Source organism: Anser anser (assembly GCF_964211835.1).
Source record: "Anser anser genome assembly, chromosome: 6".
Classification (NCBI taxonomy): domain Eukaryota; kingdom Metazoa; phylum Chordata; class Aves; order Anseriformes; family Anatidae; genus Anser; species Anser anser.
The window spans coordinates 1006792-1022283 of NC_139726.1; the positions used below are offsets into that span (position 1 = coordinate 1006792).

Consider the following 15492-nt stretch of genomic DNA (forward strand, 5'->3'; position numbering starts at 1 on the left):
AGCACGCGGCGAGCTCTGCGGGGTGTTGGATTGCTGTGAGCCACAAAGCAATATGTTTACGCCTCGTGTCAATATGTCGATAGGGCGAGTTCTGCAGATTTTCCTGTTGAAAAGTATGGGCTAATTTAATAGGAATTTGACTAATATAAGAATTGACCTGCTTTTCCAATGGTTTCTTGTACCGGAATGTTGCGATCTGGAAGCTATTATATTTCTTCCTGCTTATCGCATCGATATGGGCTAATTTTGTTGGCTTTTGTATTGAACATCTGGTAAATATTCAATCCAGATTTTTATAATACCTTTTATTATTAAAGCTCTGCCATCCACAAAATAATACATTTTTATTCACTAGGAATATTAATGGGATTCAATTTTTACTTCAGTTTTAATTTTTTTTTTTTTTGAAGAACTGGATCCCGTTTAGTTAAAGCTGAAAAAACAAACAGCTTTTCCTCCGCTCTGTGTGCAGGTTGAACTACAGTTCAAATATTCTTATTTAATATCATTCTTTCTCAAATCAGTGCCTATTGCTTACTGTGTTTCACATGTTGCAAAGGAGCTTACACTATTCCTTGCGTGTCATTACGTGCCCGTTTCTCCATCGTCATTTCGCTGACCGAGCGAGGCAGGCATACGCTTTGTGTACCGCTGGATGTGTGAAGTGCTCCGCTTGCGCTGAACACGAGGAGCGCCTTGCTGCACGCAGAGGCACGCTGCTGGCATGGCGAGAGGGCTGGAGCTCCGACGGTCAGCCGGCGACAGACAGACCGACCACCCGGCTCCTCCCCGCGGTGCCTCCGCGGTACCAGAGGGCCCACCGGGACCGGCCGTGGAGGCCGAGGCTGCCGGGATGCTCGGGCCGGTGCACGAAAGCCCCACGCGCAGAAGCCCCTCGCTGCACGCTGCCGCTAGCACATGGGAGTCCACGTGCACGGCCGCAGACGCTGGCGCTGCAGATGCTGTCGCACGGGTCCTTTGCCAAAGGCGTTGCTGGCTGCGTAACGCGTGCCCAGCTCTCGCCGGCATGTGCTCCCCACAAAAATGTTCCTCTTTGTTTCCTGCCGGGTCTCGCGAGGCGCCTGACACCGCTTCGGGCACGCGAGCGGCCGCCCCCAGGAGCCACGCCAAGACGGGCAGACCACCGGGAGCGCCGCTCTGGGTGAGCCGGCCAGAGCCCCGGGGAGGCCGAAACGGGAGAAGTGTTACCCGGGAGCCCTCGTGAAGTAAGGCCTGTAGGTGTGACCCAGTGCCGCAGAAATACCCACAGCACACTGCCAGAGAGGAACCAGAACCTGCACACGTTTCTTCGTAAGTAAAAATCAGTTTAAACTGGTATTCCACAGCAGCTTTGTGAAACTGATAATTAGAAAACAGACTTAACAATTGGTAAATCATTTTCAGCTTAGACTTCCTTTTTTGAAGCTCTGGAAATAATTAACTTCTTTAAATGCAACCGCTTCGTACTCCGTATTAGAGTCAGGCGTTTTAAAAAGCAAAATGATATTTTAATAACTATGTTCATAATTACAAACTACATTCTCTCCACAAGTCCTGTTTTCAATTAACAATCTGCATTAATGGGCTTATTCTCCCTGCCATTTACCTCTAATAACAGCTACAGTCACACAGGCGAAGAGTTTTGCAAGTTCACATCTATCAGAAGTTTTTTTTTGGTTTTCCCCCTGGCTCCCGAGGCGCGCAGCCCTGCGTCAGCGTGGTACTGCGCAGAGCATTACCGGGCTCCCGCGAGGCGCTACTCCCCAGCACGGCGTTGTTTTATGGCCGCGGGGCGAGCTGCAGCGCGAGGCCGAGCTGGGAGCAGGCAGCCGCAGGGTGCCAATGCCGACGTTCGCATCGCGCCACGCGGCGCGGCCAAGGCTGAATCGCAGCGTGCCGGCCTACTCGACGCGCTGCCCCGGGTGACGTTAGCCGTGAAGAAAAGCCCTCTTGCCAAAACGGGGCCGCGCGTTACGGTTCGTACTCGTTTCACAGCAGCGGCTGCGAGAGGCAGCTTGGTGACGGCTGGAAGTGAAACGTGTCCGACGGCCCGGGACAGGCCACGAGGCCAAGCGCAAGGAGCCGCCCCGCCCGGGGAGGCCTCTCGCTGGGCACGGGGCCCGAGGGGCCTCTGCTCGTGCGACAGCCCCCGCGGGAGCGGCGCTGGGCCGGGAGGAGGCCGGCAGCACCCCGGCGGGGCCAGCAGCACCCCGGCAGGACAGGCAGCACCCCGGCAGCGCCGCGGGACCCACCGGCACGAGCTCCCACGTGCCAGCCGTGAGCACGGCGGGCTTCCCAGGCGCCGTGTCGGTGCTGCAGGTACCGCCCCCCCGGGGGCCTCGAGGCCCGCAGCCTGCACGTGAAGTGATTTCCTCGGGCCCGCCGCACATCCCCAGGCTCGGCCCCAGGCGCGGGCGCGCGGCCGCCCCTCGGGAGAGGCGAGGCGGCGGGGCTGTGCTGACGGGAGGGCCACGGCCGTGCCCAGCGGCGGGTCCCCGGCCAAGCGCCCCACACGCCGGGAGGGCTCCGACGAACCGTGTTCGGTTACGGGTTACAGAAACGGGCCCCGTGAAGCCCGGCGTCCCCGCGGCGTTACGCCCCGCGTCCGTGCGGGTGAGCCCCCCGCGGGCCGGGCGGCCGGGCCGTCACAGCGCGGTGCCCCCGGGGGGGGGGGGGGGGGCCGCCGGTCCCGGGGCCGCCGCCGGCAGCGGGCGGGGCGGGGCGCGGGCAGCCCCCGCGTGGCGTCACCGCCCCCGCCGGGCCGGGCCGTGACGTCACGGAGCGCGGCGCCCGGCGGCCGCTGACGCGCGGCGGGGGCGGCGGCACCGGGCACGGACCGGGACCGGGACCGGGACCGGACCCGGAGCCGGACCGGGAGCGCGACCCCGAGCCGGAGCCGGACCCGGCCCGCACCGACCCGGCACAGGCAGGTAGCGGCGGACGGCACCGGGACGGGGGGCGGGGGAATGGGGCCGGGGCCGGGCGCCTCCCGGTGCAGCGGCGGTGCCGGCCCGGCCGGGTCCCGCCGCGCGGCAGCTCGGGCTCGGCGGGCGGGCGGCCCGGGGAGGCCCCGAGCGCCAGCCCCGAGCGCCAGCCGGGCCTCCCGAGCGCAGCCCGGCCGGCAGCCGGCGAGCGGCGGCCCCGCGGGTGGCAGCGGCAGCCCCGAGCCGGGACGAGCCCCTGCCGGGCGGCTCCGGGCGCTGCGGGGCGAGGCGCGGCACCGGCTGCCGGGGGCACCGCGCCGCCGGGGGGGCCGAGGGGAGCCCGGCGCGGCTGCGGCAGCCCCGCGGTACCCGGCGGTAGCCCCGCGGTAGCCGGCGGTAGCCCCGCGGTAGCCCCGTGGTAGCCCCGCGGTACCCCCGTAGCGCCCGGCGCTGCCCAGCTCGGTGCCAGGTGTGCTCCGCGGGCGGGCGGGCGGGCAGAAAGTCGCTCCTTCGGAAACCGTAGGGAAAGCGGGGGGTGCCCGTGGGGCAGAGCCCGGAGCGTTCGCCCGGCATCGGGGCTCGCCTTGCGACCCCTCGCCCTGCACCGGGCAAGCTCCCGGGGCGCGCTCGGGGCCCGTCCCGCTGCCCCCGTGCCCCGCGTCTCACGGGGGTGGCGCTGCTCGCCTCGGGGTTCGTGCCGCCCCACAAACACCGCCCGCGGGGCCTGCGCCCAGAGGCAGCAAGGTGCGGTGCGGCCCTGGGGACCCGCCGCAAACCCGTCCCGTCGCAGGGCAGCGGCCTCGGCCTTAGCTGCTGTTCTGGCCCGATGGACGGGAGTCGCTGCCCCACGTCACGCCGCCCGCTGTCAGGCACCTTGTGGGAGTCTCGAGCTCCTGCCCTGCTGAGAGGAGCGCGGTGCCTCCCCCACCACACAGTGCTCGCAGGGTGGGACGGGGCGCAGGGGAGGCACGCTCGCTGCCAGAACCGGGTCGCTTTGCCGCTGCAGCACCCTCTGCGTACCGGACAAGCGCGGCCCCGTCGCCCACAGGCCCCAGCCGCTGCCCCACGGCCTCTAGAGGGAAGGAGCGAAGCTGTGCCCCGCTGCCGTGGGGTGCTGCAGGTGGAGCTGCCCACGTACCGAACAAGCGGTCACCTCCTGCATTACCCATCCCCGCGATGACGTGAAGCCCAGGACTGCCAGACACATCACAGAGCTCACGCTTTACGCATTCGTAAAACTTTTGAGGTAGGCACCTCACAGCGGTTATGGTGCTTCGTGGTCACCGCTGGCGCTCGCTGCAGCGCTGACCGTGTGCCGCCGTGCGGGCTGCTGGCTCCGGCTGCAGCGCTGCCCGCCTGCTGGCTGCCCCGGCACGGCCTGGCCGCTGCGGCTGCTGCTGTCACGGCCGGGGCAACCAGAGTTTCGTCACGGTGACTGACCCATGGTGCTCCTGCTGCTGCTGGAGGTACGAGTACGGCAACCACAGGTCGTTTCATGTGCATCTTCATCTTAAACAAGCACCGTGGCTTTCCCTTAGACCTCGGCAGTTTCCCTCTTGTCTGTGCTTGCACATCGCAGAGACGTGAATGTTGTGCTTCTATTGGAAATGCCAGTGGCCGAGCCAGGCCTCTGCCCAGGCGTGTCCCAAAATACGGGCTCTGGGGTGCGCCGCGGGGGGCCCTTCTGCGGGAGCTCTGACGAGCTGGAAGGTACAAGACCCTGTTAGCGGTGGGCAAAGCCCTTCAGGAACGCGGGATTTTATTTTTTGCGGCACGCTCGGCTATGGCCCTTCCCTGGCACGTCGGAAGCGATCGTGATTCACCTGTTGTTGGAACCACTGCTGGGGGGAGCAGGAATGGTGACAGCGCATCTCTGCGTGCGTGTGCCTGCGTGTGCGCTCCCCATGGGGCAGAGGGACCAGCCGGCGGGACGGGAAGGGACAGCGGCGGTGGGCGCTGGCGGTGTGGCACGGCCCTGCTGCACCAGGCTCTTGCAGCCCCGGGGGGCCCTCGGGGGCCTGGAGGTGCAGGCATGCCCCTGGCCTGCAACGCCACCGCCTCTCCTTGCAGACGCCGTCAGAGGCGTTTGGGGGTCTGCCTCCGTGCATGGCTTTATTTCCCCCCCCGAGTACGGGTCTGCAGGGCAGCTCAGCCTGCTGACCTGGGCCCTGCGCAGGCAGGGGGCTGCGTTTCAGGGAGCCCCAGGCAGAACGGGGAACGCGGGGCGCTTCGCCTTCAGTACTTTAGGGGAAGAGTGGCGGCTCTTTTTAATTAAACGTGTCCTTTGTGCGCGTGTATTTAGACACCGAAATACAGCATTTCGCCGCATGTATAAAATTGTGTTTGCATTTATTTAATTTAGAGTTCTTTTTTAAAAGCATGTAGTCTTGAATGTTTGTTCTCCGTTTTTTTTCACATCATTACTCTGATACCGCTTGATTAGCTCCCTCCCCAGTCATGATTGGTAATTAAAATAGGCATTAAAATTAGTCACTTAGCAATTTTGCTGTTCAATTGGCAATTAAATTACTTAATTGCAATTAAAGTCCTAATTTTAATTGGCAAAATGATAGATGTAGATTTAAGATAATATGTATAAATACTTTAATAAGTGTCTATATAAGGATTACTTAATTACTCAACTTCAAGTTTATGCTGTTAACTTTAGAACTTTTAAGTGAGTAATGAAATTTATATTACGTCTATTCTAAGGATATGGTAATTAGACGTATTTCTTGTCCCTATAAGGGTCTGTGCAGTAAGGTTCCTTCACCGAGGTGAAATTACAGCCGGGACGAACCGTGGTGCGGCGCTGGCACCGGCCCCGGCCGGGCAGGGGGAGCGCGCTGAGCGGAGCCGTCGGTCTGGGGCGGCGCGGGGGTTGTGCAGCTGGAGCTTAACGGGGGAAGCAGCCCCAGCGTGAGAACGGTGACTGACTTGAGAAGGAACGATCGTAGTTTCACATAAGCCATTCATGTTCAAGTGCTTCACAGGGTTTTTCTGTAAGGGAAGAATTTTGTGTTTGAAACGTTGGCGCTGTGTGTCCGGGCTGTGCTGCTTCAGGTGCACCGGGTCCTAACCTGCGCTCTGTACCGGGCGGTACCGGCAGGCCGCGTGTACAGGCAGCACCTCCTTCCAGCCTTCGGAAACACCTCGGAGAAGGGCTCCTGCACGCTCAGGTCTCCTGAACAAGGAGCATGTTTCTGTTTCTTGCAAAACCCCTGCGGGTCCCCACAGCGGGCCCTTGTGTAACAGCCACTCGCCTCCTCCCCGAGCCGCGGAAAGGGAGCTGTACTTACGCGAGCTCTTTCTTTCTTCCAGGCGGAACTGCAGCAGGGGACGCAGCCTGAGGAAGGGCGGCGATGACCCCGAGGTGCCCCAGCGTGGCTCTGCGTTTCTGTGCCCTCGCCGCTCCTGTCGCCTCCTGATGAGCAGCCCCATGCCATCACCACGTGCCATCGCCGCGTGCCATCACCCCCAGCTGCACGATCGGGCTGTGATGGGCCGGGGCCAAGCGCAGTGCTGTTGCTGGACTGACCTGGCCTCACCCGACCGCACCGCTGCCCAGTCACTGAGCACCGCTGCCCTTCGCGGCCCCCACGGACCCCGCTGGGGGCCTGGAGACGGGGTTCCGTGGGACGAGCGGGCGGGCGGTGGGCACGGAGCGCCGACGCCTGCTGGCACCGCGGTGCGGGGACGTGCGGGAGCGGGGGGCACGCGTAGCGCGCGGGGCCTGTACCGAGGGCACACAATAAAGCGCTGCTGAACGCACACACGGCTCCAGCTGCCTGCGGCCACGAGGGCGCTATTACAGGACGGGGGCCCCCTGCCCTTCCCCGGGGCGCCCGTCCCGGTGCACCCGGGGGGAGCTGCGGGCCTGGGCCAGGGGGGACCCGGCGGTGGGAGGAGGAGGAGGAGGAGGAGGAGGAGGGAGGCTGGGGGCAGGAGAGCAGCGAGCGGCCGCCAGGCGCGGCCCGGGGAGCCCCCGACGGGGCGGCCCGGGACACCCCCGCGCCCCCCCCCCCCCCCCCGGGGCTATTTTTGGCGCGCCGCGCGGTTGCGTCAATGGCGGCGCCCCCTGCGTCACGCGCCGCCCGCCCCGCCCCGCCCCGCCCCGCGCTCACTTTTTCCCCTGGCCGCGGGCGGGTGACGCCGCCGCGCGCATGCAAATGAGCCCCGCCCCCCGCCCCGCCCCCCGCCCCGCCCCCGCTTAAGGTGCCGCGGGCCCGACGGGGCGCACCGGGGGCCCCGCCCGCCTCCCGCTCCCGCCCCCCCCCCGACGGGCGCCCCCCGCGCCGGGCTCACGGCGCACCCCGGCGGCCGCGCCCCCCCCGCAGCGCGCCCCGCGCGGCGCCCGGCCCCGCCGGCGGCCGTCGGGGGGAGGCGGCGGAGCGGGCGGGCGGGGCCCGGAGCGCCGCGGGCGGCACCGTCGGGCGGCGCCGCCTGCCCCCCGTCCCCGCCCCAGCCCCCGGGAGCGCCGCCGGGCGGGCGGGCGGCCCGTGCCGTCGGGGGGCGGCCCGCGGGGCGCCGCGAGCGGCCGTGCCCACCTTAAGCGGCGGCGGGCGGTGATGTCACGTCGGAAATTTACCAAAGCGAGCGCTGGCCAACGGAGCGGGGAGGCCGGCCCCGCGGCGGGCTGATTGGGCGGGCGGCGCTGACGCGCGCTGACGCTCGGGGACTTTAGGTGCATGTTGGCTCGCGATGCGGAGCGCACATAAACAAAGGCACATTGCGGGGAAGGGCCACTCCGACCGCCTCGCTCGCACGGCGCGACGCTGCCGCCGCTGCCCCGCGCCGAGTCCCGCCGTGCCCGGCCGTGCCGAGCCGCGCCGAGCCGCGCCGAGCCCCGCCGCGCCGCCCGCCCCGCGCCCACCGCCGCCCGGCACTTGGATGCCCGCGCGGGTCTCCGCTCTCCGGTGAGTCCCGCGGCGCTCAGCCCCGCGCCCAGCCCCGCGCCTGCCGCCGGCACGGGCCCCGCGCGCCCGGGCGCTGCCCGCGGGGATTCCGCGCACGGGGCGCGGAGCGGAGCCGCCGCCGTCGGGGGCGGCCGGGGGAGGCGCGGGGGCGGCGGCGGCTCCGAGCTCGACGCGCGCGCGTCCCGCCCGCGGAGCGCCCGTGGGAGCGCCGTGCCGCGGGGTCCCGGCGCCCTCCCGGCCGGGGCCGGCCCGGGGGGCTCCGCGGCGTCCCGGCAGAGCCCCGATCCCCGCCCGGGCCGGGCCGGGCCGCCCCCGGGAGCGCGTCACCCCCCGTCAGTCCCGGCGGCGTGACGCCGAGAGCCCGGGCTGCCCGGCCGCGGCTCCCGTCTGGTTTGAATTAGTCCGCGCTTGCCGTCGGCCGTGCCCTCCCCGGGCGGCGGCTGCGAGCCTCGCCGGGGCGCCGCGGTGGCACGGGAAGGTGCCGCGGGCCCCGCTCCGCGCCCGCCCCGCGGGGCTGCCCCTCACGGCACCGCGGAGGCAAGGACCGCACCGGGCGGAGAACGGAGGGCGGGAGCGCTCGCGGCTCGGCGGCCCGCCTCCGGAAAGTTTTCCTCCCGCTGGGAAACTCTCGGCGGGGCCCCGAGGAAGCCCCGGCTGCGGGGCCGCTGCCCGAGCCCGTTCCGGGCGCCGCGCGGGGCGGGGGCTCCGCCCGGGGCCGTGCCGTCGGAGCTCGGTGCCGCCCGCCCCGCGCAGCCCTGACCCGCGCGCCCCGTGTGTGTGTTGCAGCGAGCGCACCGGGCGGGCTGGAGTCCGCCTCCGTTTGCTAAAATCGCGGAAACTTCGCTCCCCGCCGGCCTCCGACGCTGTCCGCCTTTAGTTCCCTCGGAAACGCCTCTCCCTCGGCTGAAGGTCGGTGAGCGCCCTTCCCGGCACTGCCCGCCGCGCTCCGCGGGAGCCCCGCAGCCGAGCGGGACCGGGGGGACCGGGGGCGGGGTGGGGAGGGGGTCCGGGGTCCGCGCCGTCGGGGCGGGCCGGGCCGGGGGCGCGCAGCCGGGCCGCCGGCACCCGCGGCTCCCCCCGGCCGGGCTGCGCGCTCCGCGGGGCGGGGGCGGCGGGCGGCCCGCGGCGCGGGCACGAGGCGCAGTCGTCCGGGCTGAGCCTGTGTTGCCCTGTTTCGTTTCCAGCCATGCCCTGTGTTCAGGCTCAGTATGGGTCTTCGCCGCAAGGAGCCAGCCCAGCCTCCCAGAGCTACAGTTACCACTCTTCAGGAGAATACAGCTCCGATTTCTTAACTCCAGAGTTTGTCAAGTTTAGCATGGACCTCACCAACACTGAAATCACTGCCACCACTTCTCTCCCCAGCTTCAGTACCTTTATGGACAACTACAACACAAGCTACGACGTGAAGCCACCTTGCTTGTACCAAATGCCCCTGTCCGGACAGCAGTCCTCCATTAAGGTGGAAGACATTCAGATGCACAGCTACCAGCAGCACGGCCACCTGCCCCCCCAGTCCGAGGAGATGATGTCCCACTCGGGCTCCGTGTACTACAAGCCCTCGTCGCCCCCGACCCCCTCCACGCCCGGCTTCCAGGTGCAGCACGGCCCCATGTGGGACGACCCCGGCTCCCTGCACAACTTCCACCCCAACTACGTGGCCACCACGCACATGATCGAGCAGCGGAAGACGCCCGTCTCCCGCCTCTCGCTCTTCTCCTTCAAGCAGTCGCCCCCCGGCACGCCCGTCTCCAGCTGCCAGATGCGCTTCGACGGGCCCCTGCACGTGCCCATGAACCCCGAGCCGGCCGGGGCGCACCACGGCGTGGACGGGCAGGCCTTCGCCGTGCCCAACCCCATCCGCAAGCAGCCCTCCATGGCCTTCCCCGGGCTGCAGCTGGGCCACGCTCCGCAGCTGCTGGACAGCCAGGTGCCCTCGCCGCCCTCGCGGGGCTCCCCGTCCAACGAGGGGCTCTGCGCCGTCTGCGGGGACAACGCCGCCTGCCAGCACTACGGCGTGCGCACCTGCGAGGGCTGCAAGGGCTTCTTCAAGGTGAGCCACGCCGGGGGGCCGGGGGGCTGAGGGCGGGGGGCGGCGGGGGCCGGGGGCGCGGGGAGCCCGGGGGTGCGGGGAGCCGGGGGTGCGGGGCGCTGAGCTGCCCGCCGGAGCGAGATTGGCCAGGACAGGGAGCCGTGTGTGAGCTAACCGAGTGGAACAGAATTCCCTGTGGTCAAATTAAGTGATCTCTTTATTTCGCCATCCTGATTGAATAATCTTATCATTTTAAATAGAGGAGGTCTCCAAGGAATGTAAATAATATGAATGCCCACGGATTTGTATTTACTGAGCGTCTCCTTCCCTTCTCTTGGCATATAAAACACTGCTAGGAGCTGCGGGGTTAGCTCAGATGTTAACGCTAGCAATTTTCTCCCGTTAAATGCCCTGAAAAAAAAAAAAGGAAAAAAAAAAGGAAAAAAAAAAAGAAAAAAAAAAGAAAAAAAAAGGGAAAAAAAAAAACGAGAAGGAAATAGAGGAATAGGGAAAAAAGCGGCGGCGGGGCCGGGGCCGGGGCCGGGGCCGGGAGCGGGGCCGGGAGGGGCAGCCCGGCGGGGCGGCGGCACTGCGGCCCCGAGGCTGACGCCGCCGTCCCCGCGCCGTCCCCGCCGCGCCCCCCGCTCCGTCCCGCAGCGCACGGTGCAGAAGAACGCCAAGTACGTGTGCCTGGCCAACAAGAACTGCCCGGTGGACAAGCGCCGCCGCAACCGCTGCCAGTACTGCCGCTTCCAGAAGTGCCTCGCCGTCGGCATGGTCAAGGAGGGTGAGTCTCGGCGAGCCTCCCGCCGGGCCGGGCCGGGCCGTGCCGTGCCGGGCCGTGCCGTGCCGGGCCGTGCCGGGCCCCGGCGGGGGGCTGAGCGCCGCTTCTCTTGCAGTGGTTCGCACAGACAGCCTAAAAGGCCGGAGGGGTCGCTTGCCATCCAAACCGAAGAGCCCCCAGGAGCCCTCTCCCCCCTCTCCCCCGGTGAGTCTGATCAGTGCGCTGGTGAGAGCCCATGTCGACTCCAACCCGGCTATGACCAGCCTGGACTATTCCAGGGTAAGCTGGACCGAGCTCGCGGAGCCACCTCTCGCTGCGCCCGCCCGGGGAGCGGCCCCCGCCCGGCAGCGCCTCTGCCCGCCGGGGTGAGCGGGGCGCCGGGCCGGGCCGGGCCGGGCTGAGCCGAGCCGAGCCGTGCCGAGCCGATCCGAGCCGGGCCGTGCCGAGCCGAGCCGTGCCGGGCCGTGCCGAGCCGAGCCGAGCCGTGCCGGGCCGAGCCGTGCCGGGCCGGCCCCGCCGCCGCCCCCCGCGGCCCCCGCCGCTGCCCCCGGCCCGCCGCTCGCTTTGCGCAGGGGAGCGGCCGCGTCCCCGCGCGGGGCGGCCCCGGCTGCAGCCCGCACGGAAGCGGCTGTTTGCATATTTAAAGCAGCGACCTCGTAGCACCGTTCCTAATTGAATTAATTGCCCTGGAACATCTAATTTCCTTACTGGTCAGAGAGAGGTTTAATTGTTATAAAAACCTGGCTCCCCTACTAGAAATGGGGTTAGCAATTTCACGGGTTATATACTTTGGAGAACCTCATTAAGTGCTTTTTAAAATGAATTTCCAGTTCCAGGCTAACCCTGACTACCAGATGAGTGGAGACGACACCCAGCACATCCAGCAGTTCTATGATCTCTTGACCGGCTCCATGGAGATCATCCGAGGATGGGCAGAAAAAATTCCCGGCTTCACCGACCTTCCCAAAACAGACCAAGACCTGCTCTTTGAATCCGCCTTCCTGGAGCTGTTCGTGCTGCGGCTGGCTTACAGGTAAGCGGCCAAAATCCGAGGGGGGGACTTCTGCGCGATTATGAAATCAGATCCTTTCAAGGTCCACTGAGCTGCGTTTTATTAACTCCTCGGTAATTAGGTGCCTCCTAAATCCTTCATTTATTGCTCCTCAAGTAATTAGTTGTTTAGCTTTGCTCCCCCATCTTCTATTTTCTTTCTTTTCCTTTTTTTAAACCTGTCCGTTTCTTTTTATTTCTTTTTTGCCTTTCTCTCTCACACGCTTCCTCTCTTATCTCTCCCTTTTCCCCCTCCTTTTGCTTTCTCTTTTTTTTCCTCTCCTCTTTTCCTTTATGTTTTTCTTTCCTTTCTTTTTCTATTTGTTTCTTTTACTCATTCATCTGTTCATTTTGGGGTTGTCATATTCCTTCCAGGTCAAATCCCGTGGAGGGCAAGCTTATCTTCTGCAACGGGGTGGTCCTGCACCGGCTGCAGTGCGTCCGGGGCTTTGGGGAATGGATTGATTCCATTGTTGAATTTTCCTCCAACTTGCAAAACATGAACATCGACATATCCGCGTTCTCTTGCATCGCTGCCCTGGCTATGGTGACAGGTCAGTGCCCTCTCTTTTTCGCTCAGCGCCACCGGGCAGCTCCTCTCCCCTGCTGCCTTCCCCGCAGTGTCAGACCTGTAATGTCCTGCATCCTTGTCTTTTGCAGAGAGGCATGGGCTTAAAGAACCCAAGAGGGTAGAAGAACTGCAAAACAAGATTGTAAATTGTCTCAAAGACCATGTGACTTTTAATAATGGGGGGTTGAATCGCCCCAATTATTTGTCCAAACTCTTGGGGAAGCTCCCTGAACTTCGCACGCTTTGCACGCAGGGGCTGCAGCGCATTTTCTACCTGAAACTGGAAGATTTGGTGCCACCACCAGCAATAATCGACAAACTTTTTCTGGACACTTTACCTTTTTAAGACTCTTCCCATGCACTTACACTGAACTTAAAAGAAACTTCACCTGTCTGAAGGGGAATTCATCTGGGCACAAGGCAGCACCTTTGGGTGCCAGATTCCCATCCAAAAAAGTGTTGCTAACTTCCTGCAGGCAGAACGTGAAGGGGCATTTTGGCTCTGGGGCATCATGGATGCAGATCATGGACTACACAAATACCATGGTACAAACTTTTTATTATCAGCTTATAAATGAATTTATTATTAAGGACTTCTGATTAAAAAGATGACCCTATCTGGCAACGCCAGGTGCGCAGCTAAGACTCGTAACGGTGACAAAGTATTAAGGTGACCCACAAGTCTCACCCTCCTAAAGACTAAAGTTTTCTGCTGTAAAAGAAAGCTGTAATATATACAAAACCTAAATGTTCTGTGGGTGGCATGTCATTAAAGAAGGCAAAGGCTTGTAAATTTATCAGATGCAGTTTGGCTTTTTAAAAATTATTCTGTGCCTATTTATGAATAAATACGGGAAACAATTCTAAAGAATTAAAGAGAAAATCTAAAAGTGTTTGCAAAAAAAAAAAAAAGGAGAATAAAGAGAAAGAAAAGTAAATGACTCCGTACAAGGAAGGCATGATGATTCTGGGGCGACAATGTTATAGGCACTTGCTATTTCAGTAATGTCTATATTCTATAAATAGTATTTCAGACACTATGTAGTCTGTTAGCTTTTATAAAGACTGGTAGTTATCTAAGCTTCAAACATTTTCTCAATTGTAAAATAGGTGGGCACAAGTATTACAAAACCCGAAATCCTCGACAAAGGGACACATAGTGTTTGTAAACACCGTCCGACATTCCTTGTTTGTAAGTGTTGTATGTACTGTTGATGTTGATTAAAAAAAGAAGTTTATATCTTGATTATTTTGTTGTCTAAAGCTAAACAAATCTTGCATGCAGCAGCTTTTGACTGTTTCCAGAGTGCTTATAATATACATAACTCCCTGGAAATTACTGAGCACTTTGAATTATTTTTTTTTTTATGTCTAAAATTGTCGGTTAATATATTATTTTACGTTCGAGTAATATTTTTAATATTGCCATATTATGTAGTATTTTTCTTTGTATATTCCCAGTATGGCACATTATACAAGTCACTGCCTTTTTTTCTATGGTGTATGACAGTTAGAAACGCTGATTTTTTTTTTCCTGATAACTCTTTCTTTGAGAAAGACAATTTTAATGTTTACAACAATAAAACATGTAAACGAATAGAATTTCGTCTTCTTTCTGTCTAAGTGAGAAGCGCCAACACCAGCATCCGTTGCAAATACGGGACAGTAGACTCTGACAAGGTAGTGTTAGACCGCACAGGAGAATGGATGGGGCGGTTTCATTTCAGTAAGGCGTGCGGCAGAGCTCGCCGGCTGCGGGAGCAACAGGAGGAGAGCCTGAGACGCAAAGGTCGGTCCCTCCGCGGATCCGGGTCGCGGCAGGTCCCCGCGGCGCACAAGCCGAGGGCTGCCCGGGCGGCTCTGCTCGGGCGGCTCCGCGGGGCCGGGGGGCGGCTGCGGGCCGCGGGGCAGCCGCTCGGGGCGGAGGGCAGCTGCTCTCTCCGTCGCCTTTGCAGGAAGCCTCTGCGGCCAGCTCCTTCCTAGAAACTTCCCGAGGAGTTCGGGGGCCGCCGGGGGCGGGCGGCAGCCGTGTCCCGGCCCGCCGCGGTGTCGGCCCCGCAGGCGGGCGGGGGCCGGGGCGCTGCGGGCTGCGGGGGGGCGGCGCGGCCGGGGCCGCCGGGCCCCGGGGGGAGGCGGAAATGAAACCCCGGGGGCCCGCCTGGGAATTTTGGAAACTTCTGCCTCTTGCGTCAGGGAAACGAGAGGTGCCCGCGGGGCCGCAGCCCCGCAGCCTTTTCCAAACCTCTCCTTCGAGATGCGCCCCGCAGCCGCCCGCCGCGCGGCCGGCCCCGGAGGAGCAGCGGGAGGGGGCGGGCCCGGGCCGCGGGCACGGCTCGGCGGCGCCCGTCGAGCCGCGGCTGCTGGCGGGGGCCCCGCGGCCGCCCCGCTCTGCCCGTCGGGGGGCGGCGGCTCCCGGCCCCGAGCAGCCCCCGAGCCTCTGCCCGGCCCCGCGCCGCGTCCCCCGCACGCGGGAGAGCGCGGCCCCGGGGCAGAGGCGCCCGCGCCGTCGGGGCTCCGGGAGCGGGCAGGGGCGGCTCGGGGAGAGCGCCCGCGGGTACCGGCCCCAGGCCTGTGCCGGGCAGGGGGAGCGGCCCCGGGAGCGGCGGGGAGCGGGGGGCTCCCGGCGTCGGCCGCGGGGCTGCTCGCGACTCCCCCCGCCGTGGCCCGCGGGGGCACCGAGGTGGGCACCGTGCCCCCGGCCTGCCCCAGCCCTGCCGGGCCCGGCCCCGCTGCCTCCCCGCCGCTGGCGGCCCGCTCCCGGAGCCCCGCAGCCCCGGCCGCTCCCGCCGTGCGGGGATGCTTCCCCGAGCCCGGCCCGGCCCCGGGCAGCCCCGGGCGCTCCCTGCCCCGAGCCGAGCCGTGCCGAGCCGTGCCGAGCCGAGCCGTGCCGAGCCGAGCCGTGCCGTGCCGTTCCAGGGCCACCGGCGTTGTTTGGTGCTGGCGTGACCGATGGAACGGACCCGTCGGGTTTGTCGGGGAAGGGACGTTACGGCTCGGTTAGGCGAGGGGCAATGAATTGCTGAGAACTACGGGCAGAACGCCCCGTCCCGTGGCAGGCTGCTGCCGGTGCGGGGGTCCCGTCTGGGCGGGGGCGGCGGGGCGCTGCCCGGCCGGCTGCAGGGGCCGGGGCCGCTGAGGCTTTAACCCTTCAACGAAGGCTCCACCTGTTAGAATTTGCTGTTCAGGCTTCTGGCGCTAAATGCTTTCCCAGGGGGGTT

At 64.1% G+C, this 15492-nt stretch overlaps 1 protein-coding gene and 2 long non-coding RNA genes across 5 annotated transcripts; 2 read left to right on the top strand and 1 right to left on the bottom strand.

Moving 5' to 3' along the window:
- Positions 1-2619: 2619 nt before the first annotated feature.
- Positions 2620-6695, top strand: LOC310901577. 2 transcript variants are annotated; one of them, XR_014585911.1, is made up of 2 exons: positions 2620-2930; positions 6246-6695. It is a non-coding gene; the product is annotated as an uncharacterized lncRNA (long non-coding RNA). The 2 variants fall into 2 exon arrangements; XR_014585912.1 differs by having other exon boundaries at positions 2620-2926.
- On the bottom strand, positions 5257-6362 carry LOC310901580. The gene is made up of 3 exons (XR_014585914.1): positions 6224-6362; positions 6005-6108; positions 5257-5924 (listed from the first exon to the last, which is right to left on the bottom strand). It is a non-coding gene; the product is annotated as an uncharacterized lncRNA (long non-coding RNA).
- A 762-nt stretch (positions 6696-7457) lies between the features above and the next one.
- On the top strand, positions 7458-13876 carry NR4A2 (nuclear receptor subfamily 4 group A member 2). 2 transcript variants are annotated; one of them, XM_083841541.1, is made up of 8 exons: positions 7458-7840; positions 8627-8749; positions 9025-9890; positions 10527-10656; positions 10769-10857; positions 11484-11686; positions 12079-12257; positions 12364-13876. In XM_083841541.1, exons 3-8 carry the CDS (start codon positions 9027-9029, stop codon positions 12618-12620), a joined length of 1722 nt encoding a protein of 573 aa, XP_083697667.1. In that variant the 5' UTR covers positions 7458-7840; positions 8627-8749; positions 9025-9026; the 3' UTR covers positions 12621-13876. The 2 variants fall into 2 exon arrangements, with proteins under 2 accessions (XP_083697667.1, XP_083697666.1); XM_083841540.1 differs by having other exon boundaries at positions 7459-7840; positions 10769-10932.
- The last annotated feature ends 1616 nt before the right edge of the window (positions 13877-15492 follow it).